General features: G+C 37.5%; 1 protein-coding gene across 3 annotated transcripts in view; it reads left to right on the top strand.

Annotated features, from left to right (window-relative positions):
• Positions 1–19812, top strand: part of AKAP7 (A-kinase anchoring protein 7) — a 148679-nt gene extending 128867 nt beyond the window's left edge. For 2 of the 3 annotated variants that reach the window (XM_039240399.1, XM_039240400.1), the window contains one exon: positions 17796–18646. In XM_039240399.1, the coding sequence (XP_039096330.1) occupies positions 17796–17992 (197 nt within the window). In that variant the 3' untranslated portion in view covers positions 17993–18646. Of the gene's footprint in view, positions 1–17795; positions 18647–18682 lie in introns of those variants that run through there. The other variant, XM_039240398.1, reaches the window with a different exon arrangement.
• Positions 19813–22957: the final 3145 nt, after the last annotated feature.

Genomic DNA, 22957 nt, shown 5'->3' with positions numbered 1-22957 from the left:
AGGGGCACCTTGGTGGCTCAGTTGGTTAAGAGTCTGACTTCCGCTCAGGTCATGATCTCGTGGTCCCTGCGTAGAGATCTGTACAGACAGCTCAGAGCTTGGGGCCTGCTTTGAATTCTGTGTCTCCCTCTCACTCTCTGCCCTCCCCAGCTCGTTCTCTGTCTCTGTCTCTGTCTCTCTCTCAAAAATAAGTAAGCCTTAAAAAAAAAGAAATAAATAATGTGCAAACTACTTGGTATGTCCTACAGGACATTCACTTCATAGTGTCTCTCCTGAGAACATTTCCAGCCTCAGCATTCTCCTTGCCTCCTACTAACACACTCACTTTGTACCAATCTGAGTTCTGCAGTTACTGGAGCAAGCTGCCTGGTCTTGCCCCTTCCGCTTGTCACAGCAGTTCTGCCCTAGTCTCCCTGAGAAACACTTAGAAGATCCAGCTCAAGTACCACTTCCTACAGGAGACTTTCTTCTGATATTTTCCCCTAGGTAGAATTGACCATTCTTTCCTTTGTGTACCTACCCTATATTGTACATCTTTCCTTCTGAACATTCATGATCTTTTATTTATCTCTTAGCACATGTTTCTACCTATGCTAAATTGCAGGTGTGAGAAGGCAGGGCCCATATCGGATTCATTTCTGTCTTCATAGCAGTGCTTATCACATGGAGGGTGCTTGCTGAATATGTGGAAGGAAATATGAAAGGAGGGAAGAAGGAAAGTTTGGAAATGGAGGGAAGGGATTATATTATCCTCATGAATATCAATTATTTAGCTTTTCTCTTTCTTTTATTTTTAATGTTTTATTTATTTCTAGGAAAGAGAGAGAGACAGCGTGAGCAGGGGAGGGTCAGAGAGAGAGGGAGTCACAGACTGAAACAGGCTCCAGGCCCTGAGCTGGCAGTTAGCACAGAGCCTGATGGAGGGCTCGAACCCACGAACCGCCAGATCATGACCTAAGCGAAAGTTGGACGCTTAACCGACTAAGCCACCCAGGCGCCCCTAGCTTTTCTCTTTCTTTAAGTTTATTTATTTATTTTGAGGGAGAGCACGTGAGCTGGGGGGGGGGTGCAGAGAGAGGGAGAGAGAGAATCCCAATCAGGCTCCATGCAATTAGCGCAGAGCCCAATGCGGGGCTCAAACTCACGAACCATGAAATCATGACCTGAGCCGAAATGAAGAGTTGGATGTTTAACCAACTGAGCCACCTAGGCACCCCATAAATATACATTATTTAGTATAAAATTTTTAATCTGAGAGCAAAACTTTCTGGATTTCTTGGGGTTTTTCCCCCCAGTTAACTAACCATTAATGTATATGCTGTTTCTCTCCTGTGTACCTTCACTTCCCCAGGATGGGGGTCCACCAGAGAGCTATGGTGTATCAGCCTGGGGGGGGAGAGTGTCCTGGATGAACTCCTCTACCTGATTTTGAGTGAGAACTATAGACTTTCATCACTTCAATGTGATCATAGTTTGTGTAACCCCTTGTGTTTCATTGTTCTTACTTGTAATATGGGAAGAATAACACTTATTTTACCTCAAGAGGTTTCTTTGAGGACCAGAAACAATAATGTTTCTGAAAGCACTTTGAAAAGTGTGAAGTGTTATCTAAATGAATGGAAGGAAGTATTTCTGTAATGGCTGTTAGTGACCTGGCACCATGGGGATTTTCTCCATCGGTGGAAACTTTTGACCGGGGTGTGTCCTTATTGCTTATAAAAGAGGAAAACTGATTTATATCACCAGATTAGATGGATGGCAGCATTTATGCTGCTGATCTAATCTTGGTGAATGTTGCCTGCCTTCAGATCAGAAAAGTGACCTTTATTTTTGCTTAAGTCAACTCCTAGCTTGGAATATCAGCCTAGGAAGAAAAGTATGTATTACCATGAGCATTTGCACACAAGTGAAAATTAATCCCAGCTAGTTGTGCTTTTAAGTTGTGTGTAAACTCTCTTAAGTAGATTATAAAAAAATTACATGAACATAATAAGTTTTTCCATTGAAAGCAATGCTCATTTCCTAGTCCTCTACCCATGCTGAATTGATCATGATTACTTAAAAATTGATGCTTTTGACCTGGTTGAAACTACATGTATTTCCTCTTTGTCATAAGAATAATTTTCCAGGGGTAACCAGACTTCTGTAGATACTCCTTTGTACCAGGGCTTGTGTTGAAATTTCTGCTGCTTTTATTACTGCTCAAATACCACCTCCCAATTAGTTTTGTACAAAATGATGTGCAGTCGTCCTGAGCAAACAGTCAGGGATATTGAGAACTTCTTACATTCCAACCTGGGCAACTATAGGAATCAAAATTGAGGGGGGGAAAAAGCCCATGGTCTCTATGAAATAGAGAGCATTTTATGGTAAGGAATAGCCTAGAAACAACACAAGGCAAAACAAGTGAATTAAACAACCCTACAGGGAGCACAGTGCCTCTTGGAAATAGATTTCAACAACAGACTGGTGGTGACCACTTGTCATTCAGGTACTGGCTACCAATTTAGTTTGCTCTTTTTGAACAGATTGGAACAAATGATATATGGTTTGTACACTGATGGGGATTATTAAAATGTTTTGGGTTTCATTCATGCTCAGAAACCACCCTTATTACACTGAAAATTATTTTTCAAATTTTTATACTGAGCACAACAGAAGAATATGATTCAGGAGGAAAGCAACTAAGAATCTGAAGCCTGCAGCTATGAGAGATTGAGAGCTTGGGGTTGAGATGTGTTATCTTAGAACAGGGAGAGGAGCTGAGGAAATCCTCTATGTTATCAGCTACATGCTAACTGTGAAGAATGACAGGGCATTAGGGACTTCCAGCTTGCAGGTCTACATGTTGCCCCAGTAGACCCTGACATTGGCCCTCATCATGAGGAAGAAATTGTTCTCGGTATTTTTTAAAATTGAGGCATAATTGACATACAGCAGAATTCACTCTCTTGGAAATTTAATCAGCATGTAGGGAATTTAATCAGCAGTATAATGACCATGACAAACAAGACTGAAGTGTTTCGGTAACCCCCCCCAATCCTCTTATGTCCCTTTAAAGCCACCCCCTCCCCTTATCCCTAGCCCCTGGAAGCCACTGGTCTGTTTCAGGACTGATAGTTTTGCCTTTTTCAGAATGTCATAAAAGTGAAATTATACATTATGCAGTCTTTTGACAGGGGCTTCTTTCACTTAGTATTAGACACCTTAGATTCACCTGTCTTGTTGATGTATGAGAATCCATTCCTTCATACTGCTGAGTACTGTTCTATTGTGTGGATGTACCATGGCCTGTTGATTCATTCACCAGTTGAAGGTTGGGGAAATTACGAATAAAGCTAGTACAAACATTTATGTGTAGGTTTTTGTGTGACCATATGCTCTTATTTCACTTGTTTTCAATTCTCGCTAGAAATGAGATTGCTAGTTACATGGCAAGAATATGGCCAACTTTCAGAAGAACAACTTTTTTTTTTTTTTTTTTTTTTTTTACAAATAGTTTATTGTCAAATTAGTTTCTACATAACACTCAGTGCTCATCAGAAGAACAACTTTTATAAGAATTTCCAAACTGTTCTTACAACTGGCTCTACCATTTTTGCATTTCCACCAAGAAGGAGTTCCAGTTGCTTCACATACTCAACAACACTCGATATTGTCAATCTTTTAAGTTTTGACTTTAGTGAGTGACTGATGGTATCTCACTGTGATTTTAATTTGCATTTCCTTGATAGCTAATGATGTTGAGCATTTGTCACATGTTTATTGGCCATCTGTATGTCCTTTGTGAAGTAACTCTTCAAATCTTTTGGCCATTTTAATTTTTTTTCTTTGTTTCTTTATCTTCTTACTAAGTTGTGAGAGTTCTTTTTGTATTTGGGTACACATTCTTTAATGGCTATGTCTTGCAAATATTTTTTCCCATCCTCTTTAACAGTGTTCAGTGTCTTAAAAGTTTTACATTTTGATGAAATCCAATTTATCCTTTTTTTGGTAGACTGTGCTTTTGGGGTCCTATTTAAGAATCTTTGCCTAATCCAAGGTCACTAAAAAATTCTATATTTTCTTCTAGACACTTTTTACTCTTAGCTCTTATGTTAGGTCTATGATCCATTATGAGTTCATTTTTATATTTGGTGTGAGATAAGGGTCATGGTTCTGTTTTGCATATGTCTATACCACAGTCCTAGCACTGTTTTTTAAAAAGATTATTCTGTGTTGAATTATCTTGGCACCTGTGTTGAAAATCATTTGGGGAGCACCTGGGTGGCTCAGTTGGTTAAGCATCTGACCTCAGGGTCAAGCCCTGTGTCTGGCTCTGTGCTGTCAGCTCAGAGCCTGGAGCCTGCTTCAGGTTCTGTGTCTCCCTCTCTCTCTGCTCCTCCCCCGCTCATACTCTGTCTCTAACAAAAGTGAATAAACATTCAAAAAATTTTTAAAAATACAGTTGACTTTTAAAAACATAATCCTTGTGGGGTGTCTGACTGGCTCAGTTAGTGGAGCATGTGACTCTTGATCTCAAGGTTGTGAGTTTGAGCCCCACATTGGGTATGGAGATTACTTAAAAATAAAATCTTAAAAAAAAGTAATTAAAATATATATATTCCTTGTATTCTGTGACCCTGCTGAACATATTTTTGTAGAATTCGTTAGGATTTCTAGATAGATAATCATATATACCATGAACGAAGACAATTTTACTATTTCTTTTTCAATCAGGAGGGTTTTTAAATTATCATTATTATTATTACTATTATTATTATTATTGCCTAATTGCATTGGCTAGGACACTGACTAGTAGTGGTAAGAGCCGATCTTTGTCTTGTTCCTGATCTCAGGGGAAAATCATCTTTTACCAGTAAGTATGACATTGCTGTAGATTTTCATAGAAGTCCTTTAAAGCCTAAGGGTGTTTCCTTCTATTTTTAGTTTGCTAAGCATGTTTATCATGAATGGGTATTAAAGTTTGTCAAATTCTTTTCCTGAATATATTGAGATGATTGTATTTCTCTAGTCTGTTGGTATGGTGAATTATACCAATATTCAAATGTTAACGCAATCTTGCATTTCTGGAATAAACCCCTCTTAATTATGATGTATTGTATTTTTCATGCATTGCTGTATCTGATATGACAGTACTTTCTTATGAGTTTTTGTATCTTTATTTGTGAGGGATATTTTTCTCTAGATTTGTTTTCACAGTGTTTGTCTGGGTTAGGTATTGTAGAATGAATTGGGAAGTGTTCTCTCTTCTATTTTCCAGAAGATTTTGTGAATGGTAAAATGTCTTCCTAAATACTTGATAGAATTTACCAATAATGAAGCTTTCTGTTGAAAGATATTCTTTTTTACTATAGTTTCAGTTTCTTTAATAGGGCTATTTAAATTATTCATTTCTTCTTGAACATTTGGGTAGTTTCTTTTAAGGAAATTGCTCATTTCATCTAGTTTGTTACATCTACTGGCATAAAATTGTTTATAGTATTTCCTTATTATCCTCTTAATGTTTATACAATTGTTGGAGATATTCTCTCTCCTATTCCTGATATTGGTAATATATATCTTCTGTTCTTTGTTCCTGATCCATTTGGATAGAGATTATTTAATTGATTTTTTTCCCCCAAACAACTAGCCTTTGGTTTCTTTGGTTTTTCTCTATTTTGTATTTGTTTTCTGTTTCATTCTGCTATTATCTTTATTATTTTCTTCTCTCTGTTTACTTTGGGATTAATTTGCTTCACTTTTCTTATGTTTGTAATGTGGCAGCTTTGATAACTGACTTCAGATTTTTCTTATTTTCTAATATAACATAAAATGGTATAAATTTCCTTCTAAGTATAGCTTTAGTTGTATTCTACAAATTTGATATGTTGTGTTTTCATTTTCATTCAGTTCAAAATACTTTCTAATTTTCTTTTGATTTCTTCTTTAATCCATGGATTATTTAGAATTGTGTTGTTCAATTTCCAGATAATTGGGGGACTTTTTCATCTTTCTATCATTGATTTCTTATTTGGTTCCACTGTGGTTTGAGAACACGTATTGGAGAAATTTGATAATTTTAAATTTATTGAGACTTGATTTATGGCTCAGAACATGATCTCCTTTTGTAAAGGCTTCTGTGTACTAAAAAGCACATGTGTTCTGTGGTTGTTGGGTGGTGTGTTCTCTAATTGTCAGTTCAGTGGATTTGGTTACTGGTGTTCAAGTCTTATGTATTTTTACTGAATTTCTCTCTCTTTGTTCTATCAGCTATAACAGTGGTCTTGAAATCTCAAACTCTAATTGTGGATTATCTATTGTCCTTTCAGTTCCATCGGTTTTTATTTCAGATACTTTGAAGCTCTTGCTATTAGGTGCATACACAGTTAGGGTTTTTATATCCTCTTGATGAACTAATTTCCCTAAGATTATAAAATGATTATGTATCTCAGGTAATACTCTTTTTCTGAAATCTGCTTTGTTTAATATTTATTCTCTAGCTTTCATTTGAGTAGCATTAGCAGGATATATCATTATCCGTCCTCTTACCTTTAACCTTTCTATGTATTTATATTTGAAGTAGATTTTTGGTAGACATCATAGTTGATTCTTATTTTTTATCCATATTAACAATCTTTAACATCTTATTCGACTGTTTGGACCATTCTGTTTTTTATATGATGAGCCAGTATGGGTGAGTTTAAATCTCCCATATTAGTTTATTTATTATATGTTGGAATATTCCATATTGGTTTATTAGTTATGCCTCTTTTTCATTTTTACTTTAGTGGTTGCTCTAGGATTTTAAAATATATAGTCTCAACTTACGATTGGTATGCCTTCAAATAATACATCACTTCACACTTAACATGAGAACCTTTGAACAGTTATTTCCATTTTCCCGCTCAGTCTTGGTGCTATTGTTACCATATACTTTATTTCTACATATTTTATAAACTCTATTTAAAACAGTTGTCTTTTATAGAGATTAAGAAAGAGAAAGTATTTAATTTTTACCTACATATGTACAGTTTTTAGTTCTTTCATGTCTTTGAGTAAGTAGATCCAGATTTCCATCTGGTATCAGTTTTTTGCTCCTTAAAGTTTTTCCTTTAACATTTCTTCTAGTACTTGTTGGCTGATGATTAACTTAGCATTTATATGTCTGAAAAAAAGTCCTTCACCCTCATTTTTGAAAGATAGTGTGTCTGGAATAAGAATTCTATGTTGCCTTTTCTTTTTCTTTAGCAGTTTAAGGATGTTGTACTATTATCTTGTGGCTTGCATTGTTTCTGATGAGTAAGTCTGCTATCATTCTTGTCTTTGTTCCTCTGTGTATAATGCCTCTCTTTTCTTTTGGCTGCTTTTATGGTTTTCTCTTAATATTGGTTTTAGCATCTTGATCATGATGTTCGTTGGTGTGATTTTCTTCACATTTCTTAAGGTTGATATTTTTGAGCTTCTTGAATTTAAAGTTTTTATTGAATCTCAAACATTTTTGGCATATTTCTTCATATATATATATTTTACACTCCCTTTCCTCTTTCCTTAAAACCTTCTCTTAATTAAATTGGTCCTCTTCTAATATTCCTGTTTCTTAATTCTTTCTGTAATATGTCTCTTTACTTTCCTATTGTATCTGCCATAGTTCAGTCCTCATTGTTTCTCTTTTTGTCTACTGTAAAAACTTGTCTCTATTTTTCACCCTCTCAAATCCTTTTTCCATATTCCACATGGCTGTTACTGTAAATTTTCTAAAAATGGCTATGCTTGAAATTCTTCAGTAATTGCCTATTGCCTATAGAATGAACTTAGACTCCTTGGTATGGTACATAGGACCCTTCACCTGTACCTGCTGTCCAGGCCTTTCTTCTTGCCTCCTATGCCACCCGCACTCTACCCACGACACTCTGAACTCTTTAAGCCAGTACTGTGGAAGTGCCTCCAGTTCTTCAAGTGCGTCATGTATTTTTGTTCTTCAGAGCACGCACTCATGCCTTTGTTATGTCTGGTAAAACCTACCTACTCCCTCTACCCTCTGCCTGAAAACTCCTATTGACTCAGCCAAAATATCTCCTATGTGAAAATTAACCTTGCTTCCACTGGAAGCAGTCCACTGTTCAGTTCCACTGGACTTTGAACATATTTTATTACAGCACTTAACCTAGTGTTTTGCAATCATTGTTTATTGGTCTTCCTAGGGTGACTTCTGTGCGGTCAGAGACTAGATTTTATTTATTTTTAAATACTTAGCAATGGTGCATAGTAGGTACTTAATAGAATGAGTAAATTAGTGACTGGCACATAGGAGGCATTGAACTCATTCTTAAAATAAATTGAACTCAGGTCTATTCATAATACATGTATAAAATGTACTAATAAAATAGCTACCATGTTTTGAGAGCCTACTATGTTCCAGGTACAATGTTAGGTACTTTCTGTACCTTATCTCTAATGCTTACAAAAACAATGCAAGGGATATTATCCTCATGAATGGCCCATTAAAGGGAAATTTAGGTTTAGGGAGATTGTGAACAAGGCTGTACAGACGTGGCAGAATTGGAATTCAGGCTCTTATGTATATATTTTTCCCTCCACACACACATATTATGAGTTCTGTCTTATCACCCACCACCTGTAGTTCTAGCTCATCACCAAAGCTTCCAAGAGGAAATGACAGCATTACAGCAGAGATTATTTAGAGAACAGTGTGGATTATAATATGGACTCAGAAAACTGATGTTACAGATAGATGAGAAGTCTCTGTGAGGCTGTTATGTGATGTCTGGAAAGATTTCTTTGGTAGGCTGTTTGACCTATAAACATGCAGCAAATATGTCTTGTCCCTTCTCTGATATGACTGTACAAAGGCAGTCCTGAGGGCACATGTCATAGAAAGCATCCTAAGCCATGTGATTTCGAGTATTTTCAAGGATCCTACAAGGTTCCTACGAGGATATGTGGATGGGGCGGCGGGGGCTGGGGGGAGGCTTCCTCAGGCTGTGACTTGGGGAACAATGGAGGAAGTGAAGACTCTGGAGGTACCAGCCCCAGCTGTGTTAAGAAAAGACCTGAGGGACCCATAACTCTTTGTCATCATGACAGCTTTGGCCGAGGCTGTGTGGATGGGTCATGCCCGTCCCACTCAGTCTGCAGGTCCACTACCAATTGGGACTTTATCTCCCCTCTGTTTCCCCTCAAAGCTATTAGTGATATTCAGTATAACTGCATGGTACCCTGCCCCCCAACACCAATTTGAAAATGGTGAGAGTGGGGTCAGTGTTAAGACACACAGTGATCTCAAGAATCCCTGAGGGGGTGGGAGGGATTGTCCTTTATTCACATAAAGCATCATCATTTTCTATGTATTCTGTGCTACTGAATGTGTAATAAAACTTACAGAGGCCTGATTTTTTTCCTTTTTAAGCTTATATTCTAGAAAATATTTTAAATATGGCTTTGGTGTTTTAATTCTAAAATTTTCTGGTGTGTATTTATGTATATCGAGGGTGGGAAGGAATTTTGGTATTTGGCAAGAGGAGGGTAGCTCTATTTACAGGAACTCTATTTCCTGGGATTTTGCCGCTAATACATTGGGTAGATGAATGCCCACAGACAGTGTGAGTTTAAATGTGCACTTGGGGACAATTCTGGATCTGTCCCTCATCATAGATGAGTTGCAGGTGGTATGCAAAGAAATTGGATATGTCACCCAATTTTTTGAATAGCCTACAGATCTATATGAGTGTTTCTTTTTATCTGGGTAGATGAAAGAAACGGTGAGCTCAGTCAAAAAAAATCTGCCGCTAAGGAGGGTATAATTTTATGCGACAGGAATGTGGAGGGCAAAATGGTGCAAGTGAAGGGAAGATGCTTAGGAAGCCTTTGTTCAGATAGCGCGTGACATCCTGGATAGTTAGGATGTGAGCAAGTGAGAACTTTTTTTCTTTAAATTAAGATGTTAGTGTTTTTTAAAGAGCAGTTTTAGGGTTCACAGAAAAATTGAGAGGAAGGTACAGAGATTTCCTGGATATCCTCTGCCCCCAACATATGCATAACCTCCCCTAACCCCGCCAATATCTACCACCAGCGATACTTTGTTACAATTGATAAATCTGCGTTGACCCTTCATTATCACCCAGAGCCTACAGTTTACTTTATAGTTTGCTCTTGATATTGTACATGTCGTAGATTTGGACAGGTGTATCATGTTGCATATCCCTCATTATGGTATCTTGCAGAGTATTGTCACTGCCCTAAAAATCCTCTGTGCTCTGCTTATTCACCTCTCTCCTCCCCCACCCCTGGCAACCACTGATCTTTTTATACTGTGTCCATAGTTTTGCCTTTTCCAGAGTGTCATGTAGTTGGAATCATACAGTCTTTTCAGGTTGGCTTCTTTCACTTAGCATTATGCATTTAAGGTTCTTTCATGTCATTTTATGGCTTGATAGCTCATTTCTTTTTGGCACCATATAGTATTCCATTATCTGAACACACCACAGCTTATCCATCACCTACTGGAGGACATTTTGGTTTCTTCCAAATGTTGGCAACTATGAATAAAGAGGCTATAAACAAAAATAAATTAAAAATTGAACTAAAAGAGTTAACATGAAAGAAATGCTGTAAACATCCACGTGTAGGTTTTTGCGTGGACATAGATTGATTGCTGGACTGTATGATAAGAATATATTTAGTTTTATAAAAAACCATCCACAGTCTTCCAAAGTGACTGAAACATTTTGCATTCCCACCAGCAATGAATGAGAGTTTCTGTTGTGCTATATCCTTGTCAGCTTTTGGTGTGGTCAGTGTTCTGGATTTTGGCCATTCTAATAGGTGTGTAGTGATGTATGATTTTTGTTTTAATTTGCATTTCCCTGATGCCATATGATGTGCAACATCTTTTTTATATGTTTATTTGCCATCTATATATCTTTTTCGGTGAGGTTTCTCTTAAGATCTTTGGCCACGTTTTTAAACTGAGTTGTTTGCTTTCTTATTGTTGAGTTTTAAGAGTTCTTTCCATGTTTTGGACAACAGTTATTTTTAAAAATATTTTCTCCCAGTCTGTGGCCTGTATTCCCATTCTCTTGACATTTTCTTTTGTTTTCAGAGAGAAGAAGGTTCTAACATCAGTGAAGTCTAGCTTATCAGTTATTTTGTTCATGGGTTGTATCTTTGGTGTTATCTAAAAAGTAATCGTCATGCCCAAGGTCATCTAAATTTTCTCCTATGTTATCTGCTAGGAGTTTTATAGGTTTGCATTTTGTATTTAGGTCTGTGATACATTTGAGTTAGTTTTGTGAAGGGAATGAGGTCTGTGTCTAGATCCATTAAAGTGCATGGATGTGGGTGTCCAGTTGCTCCATCATTTGTTAGAGACTGTCTTTGCCCGCATTGTATTTCTTGTGCTCCTTTTTCAAAGATCAGTTGACTGTTTCTGTGTGGGTCCATTTCTGAGCTCTCTCTGTTCTGTTCCAGTGATGTATTTGTCTATTCTTTTGTCAATACCAGACTGTCTTGATTATTAAGGCTTTATAGTTAGTCTTGAAGTTGGGTAGTGTTAGTTCCTCCAACTTGTTTCTCCTCCTTGAGTATTGCGTTGGTTATTATGTTATTTTTTTCCCTCTCCATGGAAACTTTAGAATCATTTCATTGTAGGGCGCCTGGGTGGCTCAGTTGGTTAAGCGTCTGACTTTGGCTCAGGTCATGATCTGGGGGTTTGTGGATTCGAGCCCTGCATCGGGTTCTGTGCAGGCAGCTCAGAGGCTGGAGCCTGTTTCAGATTCTGTGTCTCCCTTTCTCTCTGCCCCTCCCCCGCTCATGCTCTGTCTCTCTCTGTTTCAAAAATAAATTTAAAACAACTATAAACAAATTTATAGAATCATTTCATTGATATCCACAAAATAATTCGCTGGGATTTTGATTGGGATAAGTAAGTACTTTTAATGTAGTTATTCTTTCTCCCTTGATCTTACATGGCATTGTAAGCAAAATTTCTTTTGTTCTCTTTTAAAAAATATTAGCATGATTTATTCTTGTCCAGACCTAGATGTTTGTGGTAGGTGGAGGATGGTGATGGTTCCTGGGGCCCATTGTGTGATGTCAAATAAACAATTAGCTCACACATAAGAATAGATGAACCATATTATTGTTTATCTTAAATTATTCTAGTAGGTAGAAAAAAATATTTTTTTTGCCACAAATGGATTTACTTCTCTCTTTTTTTTATTATGAAAATAAACTTTATCTTTACATTGGGTTGGTATCAGAGAGCCAACAAATATAAACAAAAATAGAATCATGGGTACACACAGTGGATTAATGGTGTTACAGTTCTAAGAGTGTGGAATTGCTTACTTGAAATTTGTTGAAAATTTAAGTCTGTTCTTTTAGGGACAGTACTGTATTTGGTGGGCCTAACAGAATTTCTCATTGCCTTTCTTTGATATTTTTAGTATTATTCTAAGAAATTGATTGAAGATATTCTGGGGAGATTTCTAAAATAACAGTGTCAAAGACAAAGGTTGATCTGTCACTTTAAGTAGGTATGATATTAAATAACCCAAATAGACCAAGAAAGAAAATTTTATCAAGAATTTGCTACACACATTGGGAATATCTTTCATGTGTACCTTTGTTGAAATATTAAAAGATAGTTTGTGTACCTTGCAATGGCATGTTGAACTGCCATTTTTAACTATGCTTCAGGTAAAAGGAAGCTAGCCATTTATCTTAGAGGTCACTATGGAGACAGATATATTCATTCAGTCTTAGGCAGAAGAAAAAACCGTAGAACTTCAATCTTAAGATGCCTCTTGTTAATTAAGTTGAGTTAAGTCTGTTGAAAGTGGGAATACAAATAAGGTCTTTACTGGAATGAAGATACATAGTTTTTGAATTGCTGCATACTTGCAGGGCTCTGTGATGAACCTTCTAGTAGAGTCTTCCTTGAGCTAACATGGATAGTCTGAGGATGCTTTGTGGAAATCATAAGATGGAAGCTGGAATTCAGGACAGATGTGGAAGACTGATTTATAAATTTCTTTACTTTTTTGGTTGATTGGTTAGTAATTGTAGATAGTTAATACTTGTCCCATAGGCTGGATATTTTGTCATTGACTAGGTTTATCAAGTAAAGTAATTGGAGATTTTTATATGACTGTGGATTATTCTGGACTTCTCTGCCCTTGCTTTAAATTTATTAAATTTAAATTTCTAGCCAAGGTGTATGTACTATGCTTAGAGCAAGAGATGAACATTTTTAAAATGTACTCCTTTCAGGGTCTTTAATCAACAATTTACTGGACTGACAAATATTGATCAAGCTCTTATTGTATTTAGTAAGCATGCCACACATTAGGAGAGTAGGGAATAACTGAGAACTTGGGACATGGTTTGTATACTCAAGTCTGTGTCATTAGCAGAGCAGATAATCAATAGTTGTTGAATAAATAAATCACTAAATAAATAATAGATAAATAATGCTCATGATTTGTAAAAAACTAAGAAAGAAAAACCAGTAGGACTTTGTTTTGTTCTCTGCTGTACCCTCATAGGCTGGAATAGCCAGGTGTATCTTAAGTCCTCAGTGCATATGTGAATGAATGACCAAATGACCATGTACTGCCCGTGCAGCCAAAGTTATTGGAATCTAGTGGAAGCACATCACTTCCATCATGGTTGGTCAGGGAAGGCTTCATGGAGTAGTGGGATTTTAACTAGAGAAAAGAAGGGCCATCTAGAAGTAGAGGATGATGTGGAGGTCCTTGAGGGGATGTTGGAAGCTGACAGCAGAAGCCCAGCAGTGGTGGGTGATCACCAAAGGAAAATTTTAGAAAGCTTAGGAAGACTAGTTTACACTTTCCTGTAGAGACAATGTGACTAAAAGGGACATTTTAGAAATATTAATCTAGAGGTGTTATACCAGATGCATTGAGGAGAGGACAAAATGTGAAAAGCACATTAATGGAGCTTGGCGAGTAGATGGGTTGATGAGGGAAATGCAGGAATCAGTGACAGCGCCGGTCTTGTTTTGAGCTAGGTTGACTTGGATAATAATAAAAGCATAATCAGAAATGGGAAAGTCAGAAGGGAAAATTAACTTTCTGTGGGGAAGTTTTTGTGTTTTAAATCTCTGAGTGTTTGAAGTAACAAGAGCACTTCATAGGCAGGAAGAAATCTCAGAAACACAGATTATATGACCGGAGGCATTTTAGAGAGTGAGTAGTAATTAGGATCAAATGCAATGGGTGAGTATCAGTGATGTGATAACTGATGGTATCTGAAAGCTGACCAGAGTAAGGAACAGCCCGGAGGAATGCAGCCTCTGGCCTGGGCGCAGAGCACAAGTAGGGTGACAGCTGCCATCATTCCCAGTGTTTTGGGGGTACTTAAAAAGTGTCCCTTCATTTGCAGTGTCTGATTTTCCCTTTTAAGTTTGAAGAGCCATTATACAAATAGTTCCAGATAGGTAATACCTTCGGAGGTATCAGGTTTACAAACATTGTCTTGTAAGATTAAGCTAAAATCCTTTGAGTATTACACAATATACTCATTCGTTCTTACTAGTAAAAATAGTTTTAAATTGCCCCCAAATGTGGAATTAGTAATTAATTTCTTTACCCTTCTTTTAATAATAATATCCTGACGTTTATGTTGAATTACCTTCTATGTAGATATCATAGAGTTGAAGTTTACTCAATTCTAAGTATGTTTTGCATTTCAAAGGTTCTATCTAGAACTTTTGATCATGGGTCTAGGGTGCCAAATTGCCACTTTTGAGGGGAAAGCAATTGGAAGGCCTTCCAATGGTAGCAAATCTAGATGGGTCTTTAACCTATCTCTCATCTGCTTGGAGGTGCTAGGAATGATGGTTATAAGCAAAGTTGGTCCTGGACATGTGTTCATGGAAGTGGGGCTCAGAAGGAGGGCTGGAGGCCAGTTCTCTCCCTTAGCATATGTGCTTTTGTATTTCATTCCCTATTACATGTAAGCATAGAAAACCATATCCATCTTCCAGCTCACACCCTCAGTATCTACCTGTCCCAGACCTACGGATGCAAGTGTAACACGGGGCTCTTGCCTCCTGGAGGCCAGGAGTGACATTCCAAAAAATGAGTTGACCTTAATGTAGTGAGCATGCTAGTTACTTCTTTTTCTTTCCCAGCTTGTTGAGATATAATTGACATATAATATTGTGTAAGTTTAAGGTATAGAATGTGATGATTTGATATACATATTCATTGCAAAATATTTGCCACAGAGACGTTAGTTAACACATCCTTTACATTTACCTAATTATATCTTGTTGTAGTGAGAACATTAAAGTTCTCCTTCCACAGCAACTGTTCATGTAAATGATAACTGTAACTTGGTAACTGTAGTTACTGTGCTTCCATTAGATCCTCAGAACTTATTCATCTTGTAACTATACGTTTTTGACCAGGATTCCTCATTTTTCTGCCCCTGCTTGGTCCCTGGCAGCCACCATTCTAGTCTCTGTTTTTTTGAGTTCAGTGTTTTTAGATTTGACAGGTAGATGAGATCACATAGTATTTCTTTCTCTGCCTTCTTTCATTTAGCACAATGCCCTCACGCTCCATCATATTGTCACAAATGGCAGGACTGCCATCTTTTTATGGTTGAATACTATTTCTTTTTATATAAATACCACATTTCCTTTATCCATTCATCATTGTACACTTGGGTTGTGTTCATGTCTTGACTATTGTGAAATATATTGTAATGAACATGAAAGTACAGATATCTGAGATTGTGATTTAATTTTCTTCAAATATACCTAGAAGTGGTATTGCTGGATCATATGGTAACTACAATTTTAAATTTCTGAGGAACCTCCATACTGTTTTCCACAGTGGCTACACCAGTTTACATTCCCATCAACAGTGCTCAAGGGTTCCCTTTTCTCTACATCCTTGCCAGCATTTGTTGTCTCTTGTTTTTTGGATAACAATCATTTTAACAGGTGTGGGGTGGTATCTCACTATGGTTTTGATTTTCATATCTCTGATGATTAGTGACATTGAGCACATTTTTATGTACTTGTTAAACATTATCATATGTCTTATTTGGAAAAAATGTCTATTCAGGTCCTCTTCCCATTTTTAAATTGGATTCTTTGTTTTTGCTATCGAGTTACAGGAGTTTCTTATATATTTTGAATATTAAACCTTTATCAAATATGTGACTTGCAAATATTTTCCCATTCTGTAGATTGCCCTTTCATTTTGTTGTTTGTTTCTTTTGCTGTGTGGAAGACTTTTTTAGTTTGTTATGGTCTCACTTGCTGATTTTTACTTTTATTGTTTGTTCTTTGGTATCATCTCCCAAAAAAAAAAAAAAAAAATCATTGCCAAGACCAATGTCAAGGAACTTTTTTCCTCTGGTTTCTTCTCGAAGTTTTTTGGTTTCATGTCTTATGTTTATGTCCTCATTCCATTTTGAGTTAATTTTTGTGAGTGTGTGCAAGATAGGGGTCCAATTTTATTCTTTTGCATGTTGATGTCCAGCTTTCCCAGCACCATTTATCGAAGAGGCTGTCCTTTCCCCATTCTGTTTTCTTGGCTCCATTGTCAAATATTAGTTGAGCATATATACATGAGCTTATTTGTGGGCTCTAGATTCTGTTCAGTTGGTCTATGTGTCTGCTTTTATGGTAATACCATACTGTTTTGATTACTGCTGGATGTTCTGTATGTGTCTGTTAGGTCCATTTGGTCCAAAATATAGTTCAAATCCAATGCTTCCTTTCTGTTTTTCTATCTGGATGATCTATTCATTGTGGAAAGTGGAATACTGAAGTTCCCTACTATTAACTGTATTGCTGTCCGTCACTCACTTGAGACCTGGTACTATTTGTTTACCATATTTAAGTGCTCCATTGTCTTTGCCTCTAGTCATGTGCCTTCTTGGGTCCACAGCTCGGTGGAAGGAGATGAGAGAATGAATGGGCATGAGAGATGAGGTCCTTGCTCTTTTTCCCCTATTAATGGAGACATGGAAGAGTGAGTGGGAAATGTATAGCATGGGAATAGATGAGAACCAGCCCTTTTAAGGTAAAATGAAAGGTAGAATAATTAAACCTTGATCATCAGTAGCAGGGAAATAAAATGGCTATAAAATATTAACATCTAGTAATTTACTATCATCATCCTAACTCTTGAAGAGTTTCTTATTTCTGAAATTGCACTGATAGCACTGAGATTACATAGAATATTAAGTTTACAAGCTTATTTTAAACCAGTTCCTAGTGGTAGTAACTGCCTTTGTCTTTATGGGGTTGCTGCGAGTTTTATAACAACCAATCCATGAGCTGAACATTTAAACAATTAGTGACCCTCCTTAGTTATTTGATTGGGAAACCTTGAACACCTGACATTTAGCAGCGGCGAAGGAAAAGCAGACGCAGATCTAGTTGGTGAATGCACATGTTCCAGTCTCCAGGTGGTGGGCGCATGGGCTTTAATAGTACCAAATAGCCATGGATGAGAGAAGAACAAAAATTCCATGTAGATGTAGGAAGGTCCCAGCATTGCAAGGTGGAATATTCTTGGAGTGGGGTTAATGAACTACTTTTCAACCTGACGTCTCCCAGGCCTAGGCAGTCTCCTGTTTCTGCAAATACCTAATGAAAAGCCACACCAGTGTTCTTGGATTTACAGATCCAGTTTACCAGATTGAAGGACACTTGCTCTTTTTAGCTAACTGAACTAGCCGGCCCCTGCATGCCAAGTTTCTATGGCAATATGACCTCAGTGACCTCTCTTCTCTATTGTGGAATGTAGGTGATAAGAATGGAGGTGAGCCTGATGATGCTGAACTGGTAAGGCTCAGTAAGAGGCTGGTGGAGAACGCGGTGCTCAAGGCTGTCCAGCAGTATCTGGAAGAAACACAGAACAAAAGCAAGCCAGGGGATGGGAGCTCTGTGAAAACTCAAGAGGCTGATAGGAATGGCACTGACAGTGACAACAACAGGAAATGAGACCCCAATGCAGGCAGGCCCCCCCGCTGCTCCGTGAGAAGCATCCGGCTCCCCTCTGCTGAGTCAACGGACTACTTTGCATTGTGCTGTTTAAGTGTCTCTTGTCCAAACTGTGGAGATTGCCTAATACTTTCGTGATCAATGTGTTTGCATTTCGGAAGCACAACAGAAGAGAATGGAGTTCCGGGGCTAGCAGAGGAAATCCATTTATGAAAGAATGGCCCGAGTTTCACTTGCCCTCAGCCAAGGCTGAGGGAGAGGAGACTTTGGGTTATGCCTCATGGACTCAAAGTAAAGGCCTTGGACGGGGCCTTGTCATAAATGGAATACTGCCATTTATATTGCTTAGCAGGGCATTTGACCACTTTAACTGAGGCCAAAACACACACACACACAGCTAATAAGTGCTAAGTTTAAAATAACTAGTGTTGAAATTGTTTTCCACACTGTCAGTCCATAATGTCTCACATTTGTCCTATGTCGGCTATGGCTATGCACTGATTTTTATTTAACCGTAAATTCGTTTCATGCAAATTATATATTTTTGGCAAAATGCAAACTTTTCTATAACATGTGGGCAGCATTTTAAAGGTTTCTTTTAACCTTCTTTTGATAAGTCAGTGTGCCATATTTAATGTTTTTCATTGGCATTTGTATGTAAAATGTATTATATAATTTTTTTTCCCATAGGCAAGAAACCTATTGGATTCCGGGACTTAATTAATGAAGCTTTGCGTCGAGAAAGGATGGGTCTGAAGTCCAAAGTGAAACAGATAAAGGAACTTTTGTTAAAGCCTGAGACTCAGGCCAGGATTAGGAAGGAGCTTTTTGAAGGAAGATCTATTAACAGTAATCAAGGAAACCAGGTTGGTTTCGGTGCAACTTTGACGTAAGCGCTACATTGTTATCACGGTACCATAGTTAATGAAACCTTTTCGGATGATTTCTTAGGTCTTTGGTAAATACCAAAGGAGTGTTCTAATAGGGTCCACACAACAGCAAACCAACATTTGGTAAGGAATGAACAATTTCCTGCCAAAGAAAATGGATTCTGCCCTGTTTTGTCTTAAGCTCACCTTGGGGTCTAGTATGTTTCTGTAATATCAAGAGTTAATTTATAGAAAGGACTTCTTAATTAGCTGTTGTGAGATGTTTCTTGGGTTCTCACAGATAAAATATACAGACTGTGAAAAATCATTTACATACAAAAAATACAGTATTTTAAAGATCACTTGCCTTCTGTTGATGTGATTTTTGTTGTCATTAAATCAGAAGTAGTATTGTTCACACGTCTGTATCTCGTGTTACTTTTAATGGGAATTTGAATGTTTATTGAACATTAGTACTTGAATGAACATTTATAAGTGTAATTATTACAATTACTGGTTAAGAATGTTTTATAATATCCATATGTATTATTTTTCAATGATCAAAGTGTAGTTTGCTTTTTCATTTCTTAATGAATAAATGTTTGGGATTTTTATTTTCTACTTTTCTGAAGATAAGCCGTAGGTCTTACTGTATCCCTTACAATCTGAATTTGTTTGCACTGGTTCATTTTTAAAGAAATTTCTTGAAAAATTTCCCCCCATATGATAATCATTGGTAACAGCTTTTTCTATAGTCAGTGTCAAGTGGCTGCTACTAAGAGATCATGTTGGAGAGGAAATTATTGGAGATCAAATATGTAATCATTTCAAATACAAAATCCAGCTTACTCATGGATTTTAGCTATTTTTTCACGGGGTAAATTCTACATTTATTTATAAATGAGTTTATGCATTTTCATGCCTCTTAATAAATGTATTGTTTTCCCTTGTTGCCTCTCCTCCCTTTTTTTTTCTCATTCTTGGAGGTTGTTGGATCTGTGTCAGTAGAACGAAGTCATAAACAGGAGCTCTGTTTTAGTGTTTTTTCACCTTTATCTATGTCCTCATCCTTCATGCTAAGATAGCACTGTTGTCAGAGGACCTTCAGCTTTAGATTTTTAAATCAACTCAAATCAGTCAGCCTCACAGAGAATTAACAACAGAACCAGAGAAAATCTAAATAGCATCTCACCAACTGCTAATTATGTGTCAGTGAAGTGACAGCAGGAGTGAAGATGAAAGGAGCAGAACCTTCCAGATGCAAAGACAGGGAGCTGCTTACCATGAAATCCCTTGGTGGGGTGGAGGACTTTCCTTAAATAAATCTTTAAGATAGGAAGCAAAGATATTTTGGGACTTACCTTGTTTTTCAAATGAAGAGACAGACTCAAGGAGGCTGAGTGCCTTATCCAAGGCCATTGCTATTAGGGAACTTGTCCCAAAGTACACCCAAGGGCTCCATCTCAACATTCCAGAGCTATTTTCACTGTTCCATTAATCTAGGGTAACAGTATTTCAGGAGAAATAGTTCTTCTCAGCCTATTTCCATAAATATCTTTATTCTCAAGGAGCTGTTCCAATCTTTCCAAACATCCTGAAAGGCTCAAATAGTGTCTTTTTTGCAGTCTGGGGTTCCAGGTCTTACTTTAGTTAATAATCATTGCTTCCATTGGTTAGATACCCATGTGCCAGGTGATTGGGGCACGCTGTTACACTTCTTCCCTTTGGTGACCCTCCTAGGAAGTTACTAGGACTGTTTTACAGATTAGGAAACTAGGAAACTCCGGGCGCCTGGGTGGCTCAGTCTGTAAAGTGTCCAACTTCTGCTCAGGTTATGATCTTGTGGCCCTTGGGTTTGAGCCCTACTTCAGGCTTTGTGCTGACATCTCAGAACCTGGAGCCTGCTTTGGATTCTGTGTCTCCCTCTCTCTCTACCCCTCCCCCACTTGTGCTCAGTCTCTCTTTCTCTCTCTCAAAAATAAACATTTTTTTAAAAGTCCTTTAAGGAAACTAGGAAATTGGAGCTGTAAATGGTTAGATGGCTATAAAGCTAAATGGCTATTTATAAAGCTAATAAAAGGCAGGGCTAAATTTAGACTTGGGTCTTCTACTTCAAAGCCATAGTCTCTCCGCAATGGAATACTTCCTCTCTCTACCAAGTACAATACATTTCACAAGTTAAGGATGGGTAACAAAGGGGGTCACTTTCTTTTGACTTAGCCAGCTCCCTTGTAGCCCTGATGTGGTATGAATGTACATGAGAGCTGTCAGCTGATGTGATGGAACTGGGTGGGTGGGGGGGAGATAACCCAGATAGTTAATTTAGGGATTAACGGTCCTAATCCTTATCAGTGAGATCTTCATTTAATCGGGTTTACAAAGATAATGGAAAATATACAATAAAACATATTTTCTACATGATTCCATTCTAAAAACCAAATAAGAATTGGCAAAAATCTCAATTTGGGATCTGAAATACTCAAAAGACCTTTCCCCCACTGATCAGACTCATAGAATAATCCCTCGCTGGGTCTTATCACCACAATATGTTGACCTAAAATGGTATTATGTGTTCTGTAGCCGTGTGTTCTGACAGGGAGGTTGCATGGTTGGTGAAAGAGTCTCAGTTTGGCCCAGGAGGTAGCTTTTGGCTCCTAGACCTTCCCCCACTGAGAAGCAATCTCAAGCAAACCGGCTCACTTTTCTGAGCCTCTGTTGCTGATTTAGAATTGAACACAGTTTGGCCAGGTGACTTCCAGGGATCCTAGACTCTGTGACTGTCCCACAGTGCTGCTCATGCTGGTAGGTACCACTGTCTCAGCAGGCCACCCATGTGTGAGGCCATTGTGACTGGGCAACTCTCAGTGTATCCATTGTTAATAAGATGCTTAGCATTACATTCTGTTCCATTTATGTTGGTTCTCAACTTAAAGTAGGGAAACTGCAATGGTACACACTTACTTTTATAACAAAATTCTAACATTTTACAATCACTGGAAGAATAGCAGATTGTATATGAATATTTTGAGGGATGTTAAAAAATAACATTTTTAATATTTATTTTGAGAGAGAAACAGCACGTGCATGCGTGCGAGTGGGGGAGGGGCAGAGAAAGAGGGTGAGAATCCCAAGCAAGCTCCATGCTGTCAGCACAGAGCCCGACTCAGGGCTCAATCCCATGAACCATGAGATTATGACTTGAGCCAAAATTAAGAATCAGACACTTAACCTACTGAGCCACCCAGGTGCCCCCAAAAGTAACTATTTTCAACAGCAGGACAAGATTCTGTCAGCTTTGAATGTGGTCCTATTTATAGAATCATATTATTGTATTAATCTCTTTCTCAGTCTAGAGTAACTATATATTAGTTTTATGTAGAAAGCTTACGTAAGATTCAAACTTTTCACTCCAAAATCCCAAATATGTCTCCACCCAGGAATTCTAGCAGCTGGATGTTCTCCTAAGGAGGTAAATAAAGCAGTTTTAACTTTATATTCTAGACATCATTTCAGGCCTATGACTTACATTTCTGTACTTAATCACAGATGCATAAGCCAGCTACCATATTATGTTAACAAATTAAGATTTATTTCATTATATAAGTAAAGACAACAAGCCTATAGAATCTCCAAACATAAACCTAATGGAAAATCTATTGTCATCCATTGTTTCCATCATGTTCAAACTCTTCTATAATGTTATCTTTGAACAAGTTTTAGATACACTTTTGATTTCCAATTTTTCCCATGTAAAGAGAATCCACATAAAAAATAAATAGACCCAGTGTACTTAAAAAAAAAAAAGTTCCCAAGTTCCTGCATAAATTTGATGGTAGCACACATGCAAACAAGACAAAGCTTTGGATTATTTCATTCACAGTGAAAATGAATACTAGAGAAATTAACTTTGACTCAGTGAATTTAAAATTCTGATACTAGCTACAGCACTTTTCCCCCTGGATCACTGTTCCAGGAATAAAAAGGCAATTTGAGAGCTGAAGGAAGGTGCTATACTCATCACTAGTGTAATACACTCAAGACTACTTATTAGCATCTATTAAGTGCTACTGATAAATTGAAGCATATTGGGCTTATC

Source organism: Hyaena hyaena, unplaced genomic scaffold, assembly GCF_003009895.1.
Source record: "Hyaena hyaena isolate Hyena2069 unplaced genomic scaffold, ASM300989v1 scaffold_178, whole genome shotgun sequence".
Lineage (NCBI taxonomy): Eukaryota > Metazoa > Chordata > Mammalia > Carnivora > Hyaenidae > Hyaena > Hyaena hyaena.
The sequence above is the reverse complement of the archived record's forward strand: the minus strand, read 5'-3'. Positions and strand labels throughout refer to the sequence as shown.